Consider the following 13070-nt stretch of genomic DNA (forward strand, 5'->3'; position numbering starts at 1 on the left):
CACAAGCGTAGTGACAAACTTCCGCCATCGTCAGAAGTCAGCATATCTGTTTCCGGTTTTGTTGCGCGTCGGCAAAAATGTTATTTTTTACTCTATGTCTCCAGGATCTTCCGAAAATAAGCGTCAGCGATGTTCATCGCATTGTTGATGCCTGGTCCCCTGCTCCGACAAGAGGGACAAGGGCTTTAAACTCTACATATCGAGTTATCTGCACAACTACGAGGGTAAGCATTTTAATCTAATGTGGTGTGCCAGCAGATAGCGGCTAAGCTAGTTCCCTTTCGATACTTCACTCATACTGCGTATGGGAAAAGCTCCTTTTTCCTCGATACTGAAGCCTTTTTTCAATAATGCAGTGCAACTGCACTGCCATCTGTTAATCTGTAAACTTTTTTAAACCAATGACAGCGCTGCGTAGCTGCACGAGCCTGTGGCAATGCAGCACGCCAAAGCCCGCCAAAATGGCCATGTCAGTTGTTAAGAGTGATGTAATCCCTGACAGACGAAACACCTCTCTGTCACTCATGGAACCCTCAAAGAGTGCTGACACAAAAGTCAGTGCTCCCGTGAGGGGACATGCCCACCATAGCCTTAAAGGTGCAGTGGGACTTGTAGTTGGTAAAAACTTCACTCTGAAGGAGAAGGGATGAAGGTGTTTGACACCGTAGCTCTGTACAATCAAGCACTACTTGTGTGTCGCTGTAGCTGCCATCAAAGTCGGGTGGAAGACTGGCCTTCACAGCTGCAGGATCCATATACAGACCGAGCCCAGTAAGCTGTAGAGGAAGTTGGCCCAGGTTACAGTGAACCAACTGACACTAAAACTCTGTAAACTGGATCTTTGTTATCACAGTAATTTTCATTTTGGGTGAACTATAGACAAAACAGGTTATTCATGATCCATGATACATATTGTAGTTGCATTTTTGTATTGCGATATATTGGCACACCTCTACTTATTAAACTCATCTCCCCCCAGAAACTGCTGCCGATCGAAGAGTTCTTCCTCTTCCTCACACACCTGTCCACTGGCTGTACCCAGAGAGAGTTGGGTCATAGATTCAACATCCACAGAGCAACAGTCAGCCGGATCATTGGGACCTGGGCCAACTTCCTCTACAGCTTACTGGGCTCGGTCTGTATATGTGCGTAACACATCTAAGTTTCTAAAAACTGTAGGTGGATCTAAGGAGTACTGCTTTGTGCCACTTTGCTCTGCTTCAAGTCGATATAACACCCATTTGAGCTTCCACTGCTTCCCGAAGGACACCAACCTTCATGTCCAGTGTAAAGATTTCTCTGTGTTTGTCTTCCAGTGTGACACTCCAATCATACAGAGATGATGGACTTTTCTCTGAAAGGGACTGGACGTTTCTTCCAGCCTACCATTACCTTTTCACACTCTTCTGACCAGTCTGAAATCAACTAAGATACATGTATATTACAGAGCAGAAACCCTACAAGAGGCCCTTCCACGTGGATAACAGGCTACAGTTAAATATACAGTATATATACTGTATATAAACACATTATTAAGAAATATTAAAGTTACATTTTCCTTTAGTATCCTGTAATGAAGGAGATCCCAGTAATCTCAGACAGAAGTTCTCTCATCTGCTCCGGGGCCAGTGTAAGAGCCCTGTTCCTTATGATGGAGGAAAAGGCCCTCCACAATCTCCTGAAAACAATCAGACTGCCCTTCATATTTCATCTTGTGTTCAGGGGAGTTATTTTTGTACGATTGTCATGACAAAATGGGCTTAATAGTGAATTTTTCATTTTATAAACTTCAATTTAATTATCGTGTACATTTTGATTGTTACTTTTAAAATTATGCTGCTGTTTGTGTGTGTGTGTGTCTGTGTGTGTGTGTGTGTGTTTCATTGAAATGTTTCAGTTGTCACAGAAAAATTATGCACGTGTTCTTGACTTTGAAAAAAAAGTTTATGCCTCTGATTTAAATTTACCACTAACAACCTTAAAATCTGCTTAATATAAAATTTATTTTAAAGAAACTGCATTTTAATTTGTATATTTTTTCTCTCTGTATTCTCTTGTTCTCTGGAATGCTGTATTTTTGTTGTATGTAGAGGAATAAAACCCTCCAGTCCAGTAGGTGGCGGTAATGCCGAGCTATAGGGGACTTAACCTCAAAGGCAGAAGAAGACACATCTGGAGCACTGATTTGGAAACAGAACGAGATTAATAAAGGTTTATGGAGCATTAATCAAATCTGCGGAATTGTTCATTGTAAAAAATGGAGCGCATTAAATTAGAGATCATGGATATGAATGAGGAAGAACCCTGTAAAGTGAAAGATGAAGATACTGAGGAACATAGCGGTTGGTGTCCATTCATGTTCCTAATATTTATGTATAATGAATATTAAACTAATAAATGCCCAGAATTTATCTTTGAATAACAGAGATTCCTGTCGTTCGGTACAAGAGAAATATTAATTTAAAATTAAAAAGCAAAGCACAAAACATTACATTCAACTGCTGTACTTCAGATATAATAATCCATACTCGAACATTTAAATGTCACATAGTGTATTTATTTATTTTCATCTAAATGTCATGACAGATTTATTCAAACATATGTTATGAAAAGTTTGAGTAAATAAGGTTTAACTAATGAACACTGGATACATTTCAAATGTAACGTTACGTGACGTTTTCCCGCGGTTGAAACACTGTAACAAACGCGCGCTCTGATGTTCGGTTACATCTGATGAGAGCGGAAACATTTGACTGTTACTTGTTACAGTGGTTAATTTTTATTCGTGTTTATTGTTCTTTAATTGTGAAAAATAAAATAAAAAGTTTATATTGAATTGATTTTTTTTAAACTATTAAATTATTTTATTCCAAGTAGACAGTAAAAACATTTACATTGTCTTGAAGTTGTGTAGCAGTTGTCTTTCAGATATTTGTCTCTAGATATGACTATTTAATGTGTTCACTTTAGTTCTGATGGAGGTGAAAGAAGAACATCCAGAACTAGACGATACAGAGGAAAACCATCAAGAATCTGTGACCTCCTCACACACTGACAAGAAAATCTCCCAGAAAAGAAAATCCTTCACATGTGATCTGTGTGGAAATAGTTTTGTGCGTAAAACAGTCCTGAAGGATCACATGAAGATTCACACCGGAGAAAAACCTTATTTGTGTGATCAGTGTGGACGGAGATTCACGCGCAGACATCTCCTGAACGAACACATGCGAAGTCACACCGAGGAGAAGCCTTACACGTGCTCTCAGTGTGGGAAGGGTTTCTCACTGAGTGAAAACCTCAAGATTCACATGAGCATCCACACCGGAGAGAAGCCGTTCACATGTGATCAGTGTGGGAAGAGTTTCATGCGTAAAGGTATCCTGAGCAATCACATGCGCAGTCACACCGGAGAGAAACCTCACGTGTGTGTGGAGTGTGGAAAGGGTTTCGCACTTAAAGAAAACCTGAAGTCCCACATGAGAATCCACACCGGAGAGAAGCCGTACACATGTAGCGAGTGTGGACATAGCTTTACATTTAAAGGAAACCTTAACTATCACTTACGGATTCACACTGAAGCGACGCCTTTCACGTGTCATCTGTGTGGGAAGAGTTTCACGCAGCCGGACACCCTCTCATATCATCTGCGCTGTCACACCGGAGTAAAGCCCTTTAAATGTGAAGAGTGCGGCAAAGCGTTCATCCTGGCCTCACATCTGAAGAAGCACATGATGGCTCACGCCAGCGAGAGGGCTTACTTCTGCTCTGTTTGTGGGAAGACTTTTTCACGGCGGGACTGTTTTAAACTGCACCTCAAGATTCACACCGGCGTGAAAGTTCACGTGTGCTCTGTGTGCGGGAAGAGTTTCAGAAGAGCCGGAGAACTGAAGGGTCACTACAGAGTCCACAGCGGAGAAAAGCCCTACAAGTGCTCGCTCTGCGACAAGAGTTTCAGCTCATCATGCACTCGACAGAAACATGTCCGAAAGCACTGTCCGAAGAGGCCAAAGTGAGCAGTCTGCTGTAACCCTGAACAAATTCAACAAAAAGCACAACTGGACAAACAAAACAGATCTAATTAAAGTGACTTTTATGCACAGACCACTGCTCATATTTGTTGCATAATGATGCATTTAAAAGTAAAATGGTTTAAATTGTTGTTGCATATGAAATATAACACAGATAGCATTAAATGAACCTTTTTGTCAGGCTAAATGTTGATTATGCCTTTATCTAAACCACATATCCACCATGTTTGTAGTTTTTTTAAACATTTTAATGCATGTTTGTAGTTCTGAACTGAATACTCCTCCAGAGCGCAATGGATTGTGGGTAATATAAGCCATTAAAGTCTGCATGTATCCACATTTTATTTGTTTTTAACTGCTTTAATTGTTTTTTTTTCTGTGAGTTATAATGTGTGCCCTTTAATTTGTCTTTTTTCTGAGCAAAAAATTATGAATTTCATCAATTTAATTACACATGATTTAGTGACAATGTCATTCAGTGTAACAATAGGTCATTTCAGGTATATTTAGAACAAGAATCAATATCTCAATTTTAATAAGTACAGGTCAGAATAAGTATGTTTTATGTAAATAATATCTGTTTTTTTTTCATGTATTTATTTGTGAGGGAATAATTAGCTCATAATTACCATCCTGATCTGGAGTTTCCTCGAAATGAGCTTACTCAAGATGGACAAAATGAAATAAACAGTAAAATATATATGAAAAGTGTTAATGAATACACGAACAAGCTCATAATGAGTTATGAATGATAATCATCTTTCTCTGTGTATGTGCATCACGCTCCTTTTTAATAAACATCTTTATAATAGTCACACACAGAAGTTCATAATAGTTTTCCCGTTCTATCAGCTCTAAGATCTGAACAATTCTACAGAAACTAGAATAATTTCTATAACTAATAAACTGTAACAGTAATAACATCTGATTCAAGACAAGATAAAGTTGAAGAAACCATATGTTTGTGTGTGTGTGTGTGTTGTAAATGTGTTCATCCTCAGATCATCCCAGATCAGGATGAGTGCGTTTCTTCAGTGTCTCATCAATGGGAGCTCTACAGTGAATGGGTGCCATCAGAATGAGAGTCCAAACACGCTTTGTTATGGATTATAGACTCTATGTGTTTGAGTTAAAATCATCTTAATGCTGGACGTGTTTCATCTTTTGTCTTCTCCAGATGTTCACTGATGGACTCGAGTGCTGTGGATTATTGTGATGTTTTTATCAGACTCTCATTCTGACGGCACCCATTCACTGCAGAGCATCCATTGATGAGACACTGATGCAATGCTACATGTCTACAAACCTGATGAAGAAACAAACTCAATCTGATCTTGGATGAGTAAACGTTCAACAGCTTTCTTTTCAGTGAACTGAATGTAGATATAATGTTATCTAATAGTACTGCTGCTCCCCAAAATAACATCTGTGACCCTCGAGCACAAAAGCAGTCTTAAGTCTCTGGGGTTTATTTGTAGCAATGCACAACAATACATTGTATGGGTCACAATTATAAATGTTTCTTTTATGCCAAAAATCATTAGGATATTAAGTAAAGATCATGTTCCGTGAAGATATTTTGTACATCTCCATTCATTTCTGATTAGTAATATGCATTGCAATTTCTCAATATTTAGATTTTTTTGCTTCCTCAGATTCCAGATTTTCAAACAGTTGTATCTCAGACAAATATTGTCCTCCTCACAAACCAGACATCACTGGAGAGATGATTTATTCAGCTTCAGAGGATGTGACACCTAAGGCTGTTTGGTGCTCCAGGGTCACGTTTCTAGATGTGTGCTGCTCACAGCAGCTTCTCGTCTGTCAGTTTGGGGCAGTGCTTCTTCTTATGAGTCAGTAGTGTACTCAGTCGTCCGAAGCACTTCCCACACAGCGGGCACTTGAAGGGTTTCTCTCCGGTGTGCACTCGCTCGTGTGCTCGGAGCGAGTCCATGACGGTGAAGCACACCCCGCAGCGAGCGCACTTGTACGGCTTCTCTCCGGTGTGGATCCTCTGGTGCCGCTTCAGGTATATGAGTCTGGTGAAGGCCTTCCCGCAGTCGAAGCACACGTGCGGCTTCTCTCCGGTGTGGATCTTCTGGTGCTCTGTGAAGTTGTGGTGAGTTAAGAAGCCGTGTCCGCACTGAGAGCACATGAAGGGTCGCTCGGTGGCGTGTGTTTTCATGTGTTTCTTCAGATGCCAGGTCTGGGCGAAGCTCTTGTCGCACTGACTGCAGTGGAACAGTTTCTCTCCTGAGTGCTTCTTCATGTGTCCCACCAGGTTCCCGTGATACATGAAGCTCTTGCCGCACTGAGGGCAGGTGAAGGGTCTTTCTCCGGAGTGAACGCGTGTGTGAATCCTCAGGTTTCCTTTGTGAGTGAAGTGGCGTCCGCACTGGCGGCAGGTGAAGGGCTTGAGTCCGGTGTGGATCTTCATGTGATGCAGGAGGCTTCCCTTGTGTGTGAAGCTCTTTCCGCACTGATCACAGGAGAAGGGCTTCTCTCCGGTGTGGATCCGGATGTGATCCGTCAGGTTGTCTTTGTGGATGTAGCTCTTGCCACACAGATGGCACACGTGTGGCCTCAAGCCTGTGTGAACTCTCAGGTGATTCTTCAGGCTCTGCTTGTGAATGAAGCTCTTGTCGCACTGATCGCAGGGGAACGGTCGCTCCACCGTGTGGATCCTGTAGTGATCCATCAGGTGCTGTTTACATGCAAAACTCTTCTGGCACTGAAAGCAGGTGAAGGGCAGTCTGCTATCCGTACTCTGAGCCGCTTTCGGCGTCAGGATGGTTTCGGTCTCTTTGCAGCTTTCTCCGTTGTGAATCCTGAAGTGGTCCATCAGGTGCTCCTTGGACTCGAAGCTCTGTTTGCACTCGAGGCAGGTGAAGAAGAAGCCGTTGGTTCTCTGAGCTCTCTTCTGAGACAAGCTCTTTCCCGACTCGGAGCAGCTCAGGATCTTCTGTCCGCTGAGGAGACGCTGGGGGTCCTCGTCCACATCCAGCTCATCACACTCCTCCTTCACGTCCAGCGAGCCTGAGGTGAACACCACAAACACACACATCACTGACTGACCACTGTCGAAGGAACGGAAATTAAATGTGCACCTCTGCTTTGACCCGGAAACAACAGATACAATTATTGAATAATAAACAAAGCATAGCTGTTACTGTTAGTAAGTTGTATCGTGGGTGGATTGCAATATTGGAAATAGTCTCCTTCTGTTTTAAACGGTGAAGGAGAGCCAGTGGATATCATACCAGCACCGTGCAAACTGTGTGCAAGTCAAACGTCTTTCATGATAGTGAAGGTAAAAACTGTCTTTAGTTAATGGCTCTCAAAAATTATGTAAAAATGTGGATTTAGATTTATGGGCCAACCTATTGGTTATCAGCTTTCATAATTAAAGAATTATCGGTTAGCGGCCAAATGTTTCATATCGGTGCATCCCTAATTACAATGCAGCTAAACACGCTTAAAATGTACAGAATAAATACAGAATAAATCTAAATACAGAATTATTAATGCATGTACTTTATATATATTTAAAACGGTTTTAATTCGGATTTTGCTGTGTATTTGACGTGTTTTGGAGTATTGGAGGAGTCAGCAGTGTTTAGTGTAACTGCGACTGGACTCTGAAACACAGTCTACAGTCATGTAAAGATGTGTATCTGTAGTGTGTGTTACTGTGGACTCAAACCTCTGTGTTCCTCCGTCTGCTCGTCCTTCACTCTCCACGGCTCGGGGATCCTCATCTCCTCGCTCTCCTCTTTTATAAAGTTCATCTTTCCGGATGAAGAAGACCAGTTTCGGAGGCGAGTCTTCATCGCGGCATCTCGGTCAGAATCGCGTGTTTCTACTAGACAGTAAATGCACGTCCTCCTGCTCCAGTCGAGGTGAGTTTCAGCTGATATCTCGTGTTTGTTTTCGACTGTAACGTGTTCTGTTGTCTCTAGCGTGAGCTGCTAGAGGGAGCGCGTGTGTCGCGAGCGCCGCCTGCCGCGGGGACGCGCACGCAGAGCGACACAGTGGTGGAATCTTTACTTTCTTCTTCTTCTTCTTCTTCTTTATTTATAATGGCGGGTGGCAACTAACGTTTAAGATGCATATCCGCTCCCTACTGTGCTGGAGTGTGGACCAGAAATGTATACTTATTAAGGAAACAAAATGAATAAATTAATACAATAAACCCCAAACAGTTAAATTATTTTAATTAAACCAGTTTCTTTAAAAAAAAAGTAAACAAAGCTTTACATATCTGATCTACAACTTTAAATTGGTTTTGAAGATTTAATGTGTTCACTCCATATTTCTTTAATTCATCTCTTAATTTTATCCTGTGATTTTCACATTTGACACATTGGCTAATCACATGTTCCGCTGATTCTTCTTCTATTCCACACTCACACATACCTGATGGATGTGTTTTCAATAAATGCATTGTTTTATTCAACCCAGTATGCCCCAATCTCGAAATAATTATATGTTCTCTTGTATGTCTACCTATTGATTTCATTCTCCCTGCCACTTGTTTAATATTGTATAAATGACGTCCCTTCTTCCCTTCATCCCATTGTTTCTTTCAGTCCTTCATAATATTACTCCTTATTTTTTCTTTACTTTCAGCTTTACTAAATGCTACTTCCACAATTCTATCGTGTTTCAGAGCTTGCTTAGCTTAGCTTCATTCTCCTCATATAAAAAGCGTTTAATCCTGTTAAAAGTTCTTCCCTTAATACCAGTTTTATATAATTTAATCAATAATCCCTCTTTCCATACCATATCATACGCTTTTTCTACATCTAAAAAAACTGCCACAACAGACTCCTTATTTATTTGAGCTTTTCTAATTTCAGTTTCCAAGCAAACCACAGGATCCATTGTTCCCCGTCCTTTACGAAAACCACTCTGATAAAGAGATAAAAGTCCCTTCATTTCTACATAAAAAGTCATTCTTTCTACAATCATCCTTTCCATTATTTTCCCAACACACGATGTGAGAGCAATAGGCCTATAGTTCGCTGGATTTGTAGGGTCCTAACCTGTTTTGCTATAGGTATGATAATCGCCTCTTTCCAATTTGTAGGTAATCTGCCTTCTACTCCTAAAAGTTTAATTTGAGTTAAAAATCAACAGTTGAAACCTCCTGACTAGCCTGAGCACTTAATTCATTCCTCACCTCTTCCCAGGACAATTCAGCAAGGTTTAGGTGATTCACAGCTGCCTTTACTATTGGTATCCTTTCCGTTTTTGATTTTGTTTCCGTTGTAGCATTGATGACTCCTGCGATGAAAATAATTAACTTCTTTAAATCAATCAGTACTTTGCCATCTTTTGTCTGTTCCTGATAATTATTGCTCAGTTTTCCATTTGTCTTGCCTAACTTTTTCTCATCCCTCTAGTTCACCATCTTATATTACTCTGATCTGCTGAATCTCTACCTGCCTCTTCATCACTTCACAGTTGTGCTTCTCTCATACATTTCTCCTCCTCATGATCCTCACCACATCTAGCGCACCTTCTTTTCTCTTTACAGTTCACAGCTGTATGCTCGAACCTCTGACACTTAAAGCATCTCAAAGGTTTAGGGACATACTCTTTCACATTATCTGACATGTATCCTAATGTTACTTTGTTTGGAAGCATTTCATCTTCAAATTCCAGCAGCACACTTACACTGTCTTGTCTTATCCCATTTTTTAATTTTGTAATCTGCTGACTTTTTTCAATTTTCCTCCTTTCAAGTTTGCTTGTATTTCATCCGCATAAACATCAACAGGTATCCCCCGAATCACTCCACTATTCTGCATGTATCTCTTCTCCACCTGAGGTAAATGCTGATTGTATTGTATAAGTGGCATTTTGACATTTATTTTATTGAGCTAGTTTCATTCAATACTTAACTTTATCCTGGTGCTTCTGCTTGTTTTTATGTGCAGATGTTTTCTTCGAATCACAACACTCACTGGATACGAGATGGACACACACAGGCAAAACAAGTTTCATGTGTGTGCTCATCTCAGAAAGTTGATGGACTTTCAGTATGTATTTAATAAATTGTCTTTTGCAGGAGCTCAAACAACAGAACTTGTGATTTAATGTTGATTCCAGCATTTTATTTTAATCCTTTTCTTTAAAACATTAAAAACATATACCAAAATTATACAAATTCTGTTGATTGACCTTCATTTTTATAGAAAGTTAATCTTCTACTCTGAATATGGCTTATTTAACAAGCATTTGTAGTTATTTGTGATGCTATGTTATTTTTACGATAAGATTTTAACTGTTGAAAGACTAAAAAAATTATTTTACCAGTAAAAGCTTTGCAATGTCTTTCTGCCAGTTTTAATAAATACTTATTTGCAACATCATTGATTTGGTTTTTATTCATTTGTAAATGCATTAAGATAGAGCTCATGATAATGCATTTATATCAGTATTTTATAGTTTACTGTTAAAATTATTCAGCAGTTTCATTGTTAAATTATTAAAACATCATATTGTATTAATGGGTATTTACAGGATTTTATTGGCAAATACAGGTAAATACTGTACTTTAGTGAAATTACATTTATTGCTGTAAAATAAACTACAAGTTTAATTCAATTTTACTGTAAAAAAATACTACAAACTACTGTATTTCCACTTTAATTTGCTTTGCAGTAATGTCCTGTAATCCATTTAACAGCAATTTACAGGATTTTATTGGCATCTTTTTTGCCAGTAAATTCCTGTCAATTCTACAGTACATTTTTAACAGTGCACACTTATCACTTTATGCCTTCCTATCTCTTCCATTCTACACACCCTTTCTCTTTGTTCTTCATTTATACACATCATTAGTAAATTCCCATCTCTCAAAACTTTAGCCATCTTGACATCTCCAATCTGATTTTTCAATATAGTAGTCAACTTCACTGGACTCATGTCATGTACTCCTTTTTCTTCACTAAATCTAAGTATTATCTTGAATTCAGCATCATCCCCCTCCTTATTACCATTCCTGTCCTCAGAATTACTTATCATCTTTTTACATTTCTTCCCCATTTATCTGCTTGTCTATTAATTTCCTGATTAAACTCCATATGATCTTCACTCTCAGTTTCATCAGATTATCCCCATTCACAGCAACCCACCGCTACTATCACTCCTTTGCCGTGTTTTTCCATCTCTTTCAATGTCTTCTCTTCATTAAAGAACGAGTAGTCGATGAGACTTTGTCATTACTCCTACAGTCCCGCCTATTACTATGGAATCCATATATTACGTCCTTGTAACAAGCAATCGGTAAATGTAATGATTTGTAAATGATTTGAAATGTAATGATAAATGTAACGTCCACGTTCAATCTTTACATTTACAATTAGAATTAACATTTAGAGAATTTCGGGGAAAAGTAGAAAGGAAAGAGAAGGTATCTGCAAGATAAAATCAAAAACATTGACACCGTTAATCACCAGATTCACCAGACAAAGATGGGCATCTCTGGAACAGCACTCCTGTGGGTTAAGTCCTACCTTTCTGACAGATCCTTCAGTGTGTCTTGGAGGGGTGATGTTTCGGAGTCACGACACCTTGCTACTGAGGTTCCTCAAGGCTCAGTACTTGGACTACTTCTCTTCTCCATCTGCATTGCGTCATTAGGATCTGTCATTCAGAAGCATGGCTTTTCTTATCACTGCTACGATGATGACACCTCTCATTCCAACCAGACGACTGTCACAGTGTCAGGGTTGTGTTCCCTGGGTTTCCACTAGGTGTCCTCCTTTCTCACGGTGTCTGTCACCTTATCACTTCCTGTTCCCTTATTTGGTCACCTTCCTCCTGTTGAGTAATTGATTGTTCCCCACCTGTCTCCTTTTCCCTCATTATCCTTCTGTGTATTTATACCCGGTCTGTCTGAGTCTGTGTTACGGAGTCCTTGTTTAATGTTGAAAGTTTATTCATGTCTGTCGCTTCTTGCCTTGTCTGGCCTTGCCTGGCCTTGTCTTCGTGTCTTGTTTATGTATGTTTGGATATTCTGGTTTTGACCCTGCCTGGACTGTTTACCCCTTTGGATTACCCTTTAATAAATGACTTACCTGCAATTGGTTCCCTCTCCGTGTTTGCAGTAACACCGATCGTGACAGAAGGACTCCGTCACACTAGGAACCAGCGGTATGTCGTTTTCCCGTTCCCCAGCCAAAATGGCGGAGCGGAGAACAAAGTATCTTCGATTGACCGCCCTCCGCCAAGAGGGCAACGAGGTGGGTGCCCTGGCACAGGTGTTCTGGTCCCTGGCCGAAGGGTATGGGATACAACGATGCGGCCCTGAAGGATTATTTCAACAGCGGGCTGGATGATCCAGTTTCTCAGGAGGAGATGGGGCATTTAGAGACACTGGAATTCTGGGAATTCGTGTACTATTTGCAGCATAGGCTTCCGTGGGATGCCCCAGCCACTCCTGTCTCTTCCGCCAAGATGGCCGCTAACCCAGTGCCAATGCCCAAGTTGGCCACCGGTCCAGAGCCACGGTTCAAGATGGCCGCCAATCCAGCGCCACAGCACAAGATGGCTGCCAGCCCAGCACCACAACACAAGATGGCCAATGGTCCAGAGCCACGGCCCAAGATGGCCGCTTGTCCAGAGTCATGGCCCAAGATGGCCGCTAATCCAGCGCCACAGCACAAGATGGCTGCTAGCCCAGTGCCAGAGCACACGATGGCCGCTAACCCAGCGCCAATGCCCAAGTTGGCCACCGATCCAGAGCCACGGTCAAAGATGGCCGCCCGTCCAGAGTCATGGCCCACATGGCCTCACAGCTGACCCTCCGGAGTCGAGTCAGGTTCCTGTTGAACCTCCAGAGTCGAGTCAGGTGCCAGTTGACCCTCCAGAGTCGAGTCAGGTGCCAGTGAACTCTCCAGAGTCGAGTCAGGTGCCAGTGAACTCTCCAGAGTCGAGTCAGGTCCCAGTGAACTCTCCGGAGTCGAGTCAGGTCCCAGTGAACTCTCCGGAGTCGAGTCAGGTCCCAGTGAACTCTCCGGAGTCGAGTCAGGT

The 13070-nt window shown here is 41.2% G+C and overlaps 2 protein-coding genes across 2 annotated transcripts; one reads left to right on the top strand and one right to left on the bottom strand.

The window, feature by feature from the left end:
* The first annotated feature begins 2132 nt into the window (after window positions 1–2132).
* Window positions 2133–4194, top strand: LOC132154334 (gastrula zinc finger protein XlCGF8.2DB-like). Its single transcript, XM_059562878.1, has 2 exons — window positions 2133–2342; window positions 2971–4194. Exons 1-2 carry the CDS (start codon window positions 2258–2260, stop codon window positions 4011–4013), a joined length of 1128 nt encoding a protein of 375 aa, XP_059418861.1. The 5' UTR covers window positions 2133–2257; the 3' UTR covers window positions 4014–4194.
* A 1638-nt stretch (window positions 4195–5832) lies between these two features.
* zgc:174263 (uncharacterized protein LOC569949 homolog) lies at window positions 5833–8015 on the bottom strand. The gene is made up of 2 exons (XM_059562897.1): window positions 7732–8015; window positions 5833–7064 (listed from the first exon to the last, which is right to left on the bottom strand). Exons 1-2 carry the CDS (start codon window positions 7856–7858, stop codon window positions 5833–5835), a joined length of 1359 nt encoding a protein of 452 aa, XP_059418880.1. The 5' UTR covers window positions 7859–8015.
* Window positions 8016–13070: the final 5055 nt, after the last annotated feature.

The sequence above is a fragment of the Carassius carassius genome, chromosome 12, assembly GCF_963082965.1.
Source record: "Carassius carassius chromosome 12, fCarCar2.1, whole genome shotgun sequence".
NCBI classification, from domain to species: Eukaryota; Metazoa; Chordata; class Actinopteri; order Cypriniformes; family Cyprinidae; genus Carassius; species Carassius carassius.

Excerpts from the sequence above, each read along its gene's own strand:
- zgc:174263 (XM_059562897.1), bottom strand. The coding sequence starts at position 7,858 with ATGAAGACTCGCCTCCGAAACTGGTCTTCTTCATCCGGAAAGATGAAC. Across the intron at positions 7,065-7,731 it reads GCAGACGGAGGAACACAGAG|GCTCGCTGGACGTGAAGGAG; the intron begins GTTTGAGTCCAC and ends TGTTCACCTCAG.
- LOC132154334 (XM_059562878.1), top strand. The coding sequence starts at position 2,258 with ATGGAGCGCATTAAATTAGAGATCATGGATATGAATGAGGAAGAACCC. Across the intron at positions 2,343-2,970 it reads AGATACTGAGGAACATAGCG|TTCTGATGGAGGTGAAAGAA; the intron begins GTTGGTGTCCAT and ends TGTTCACTTTAG.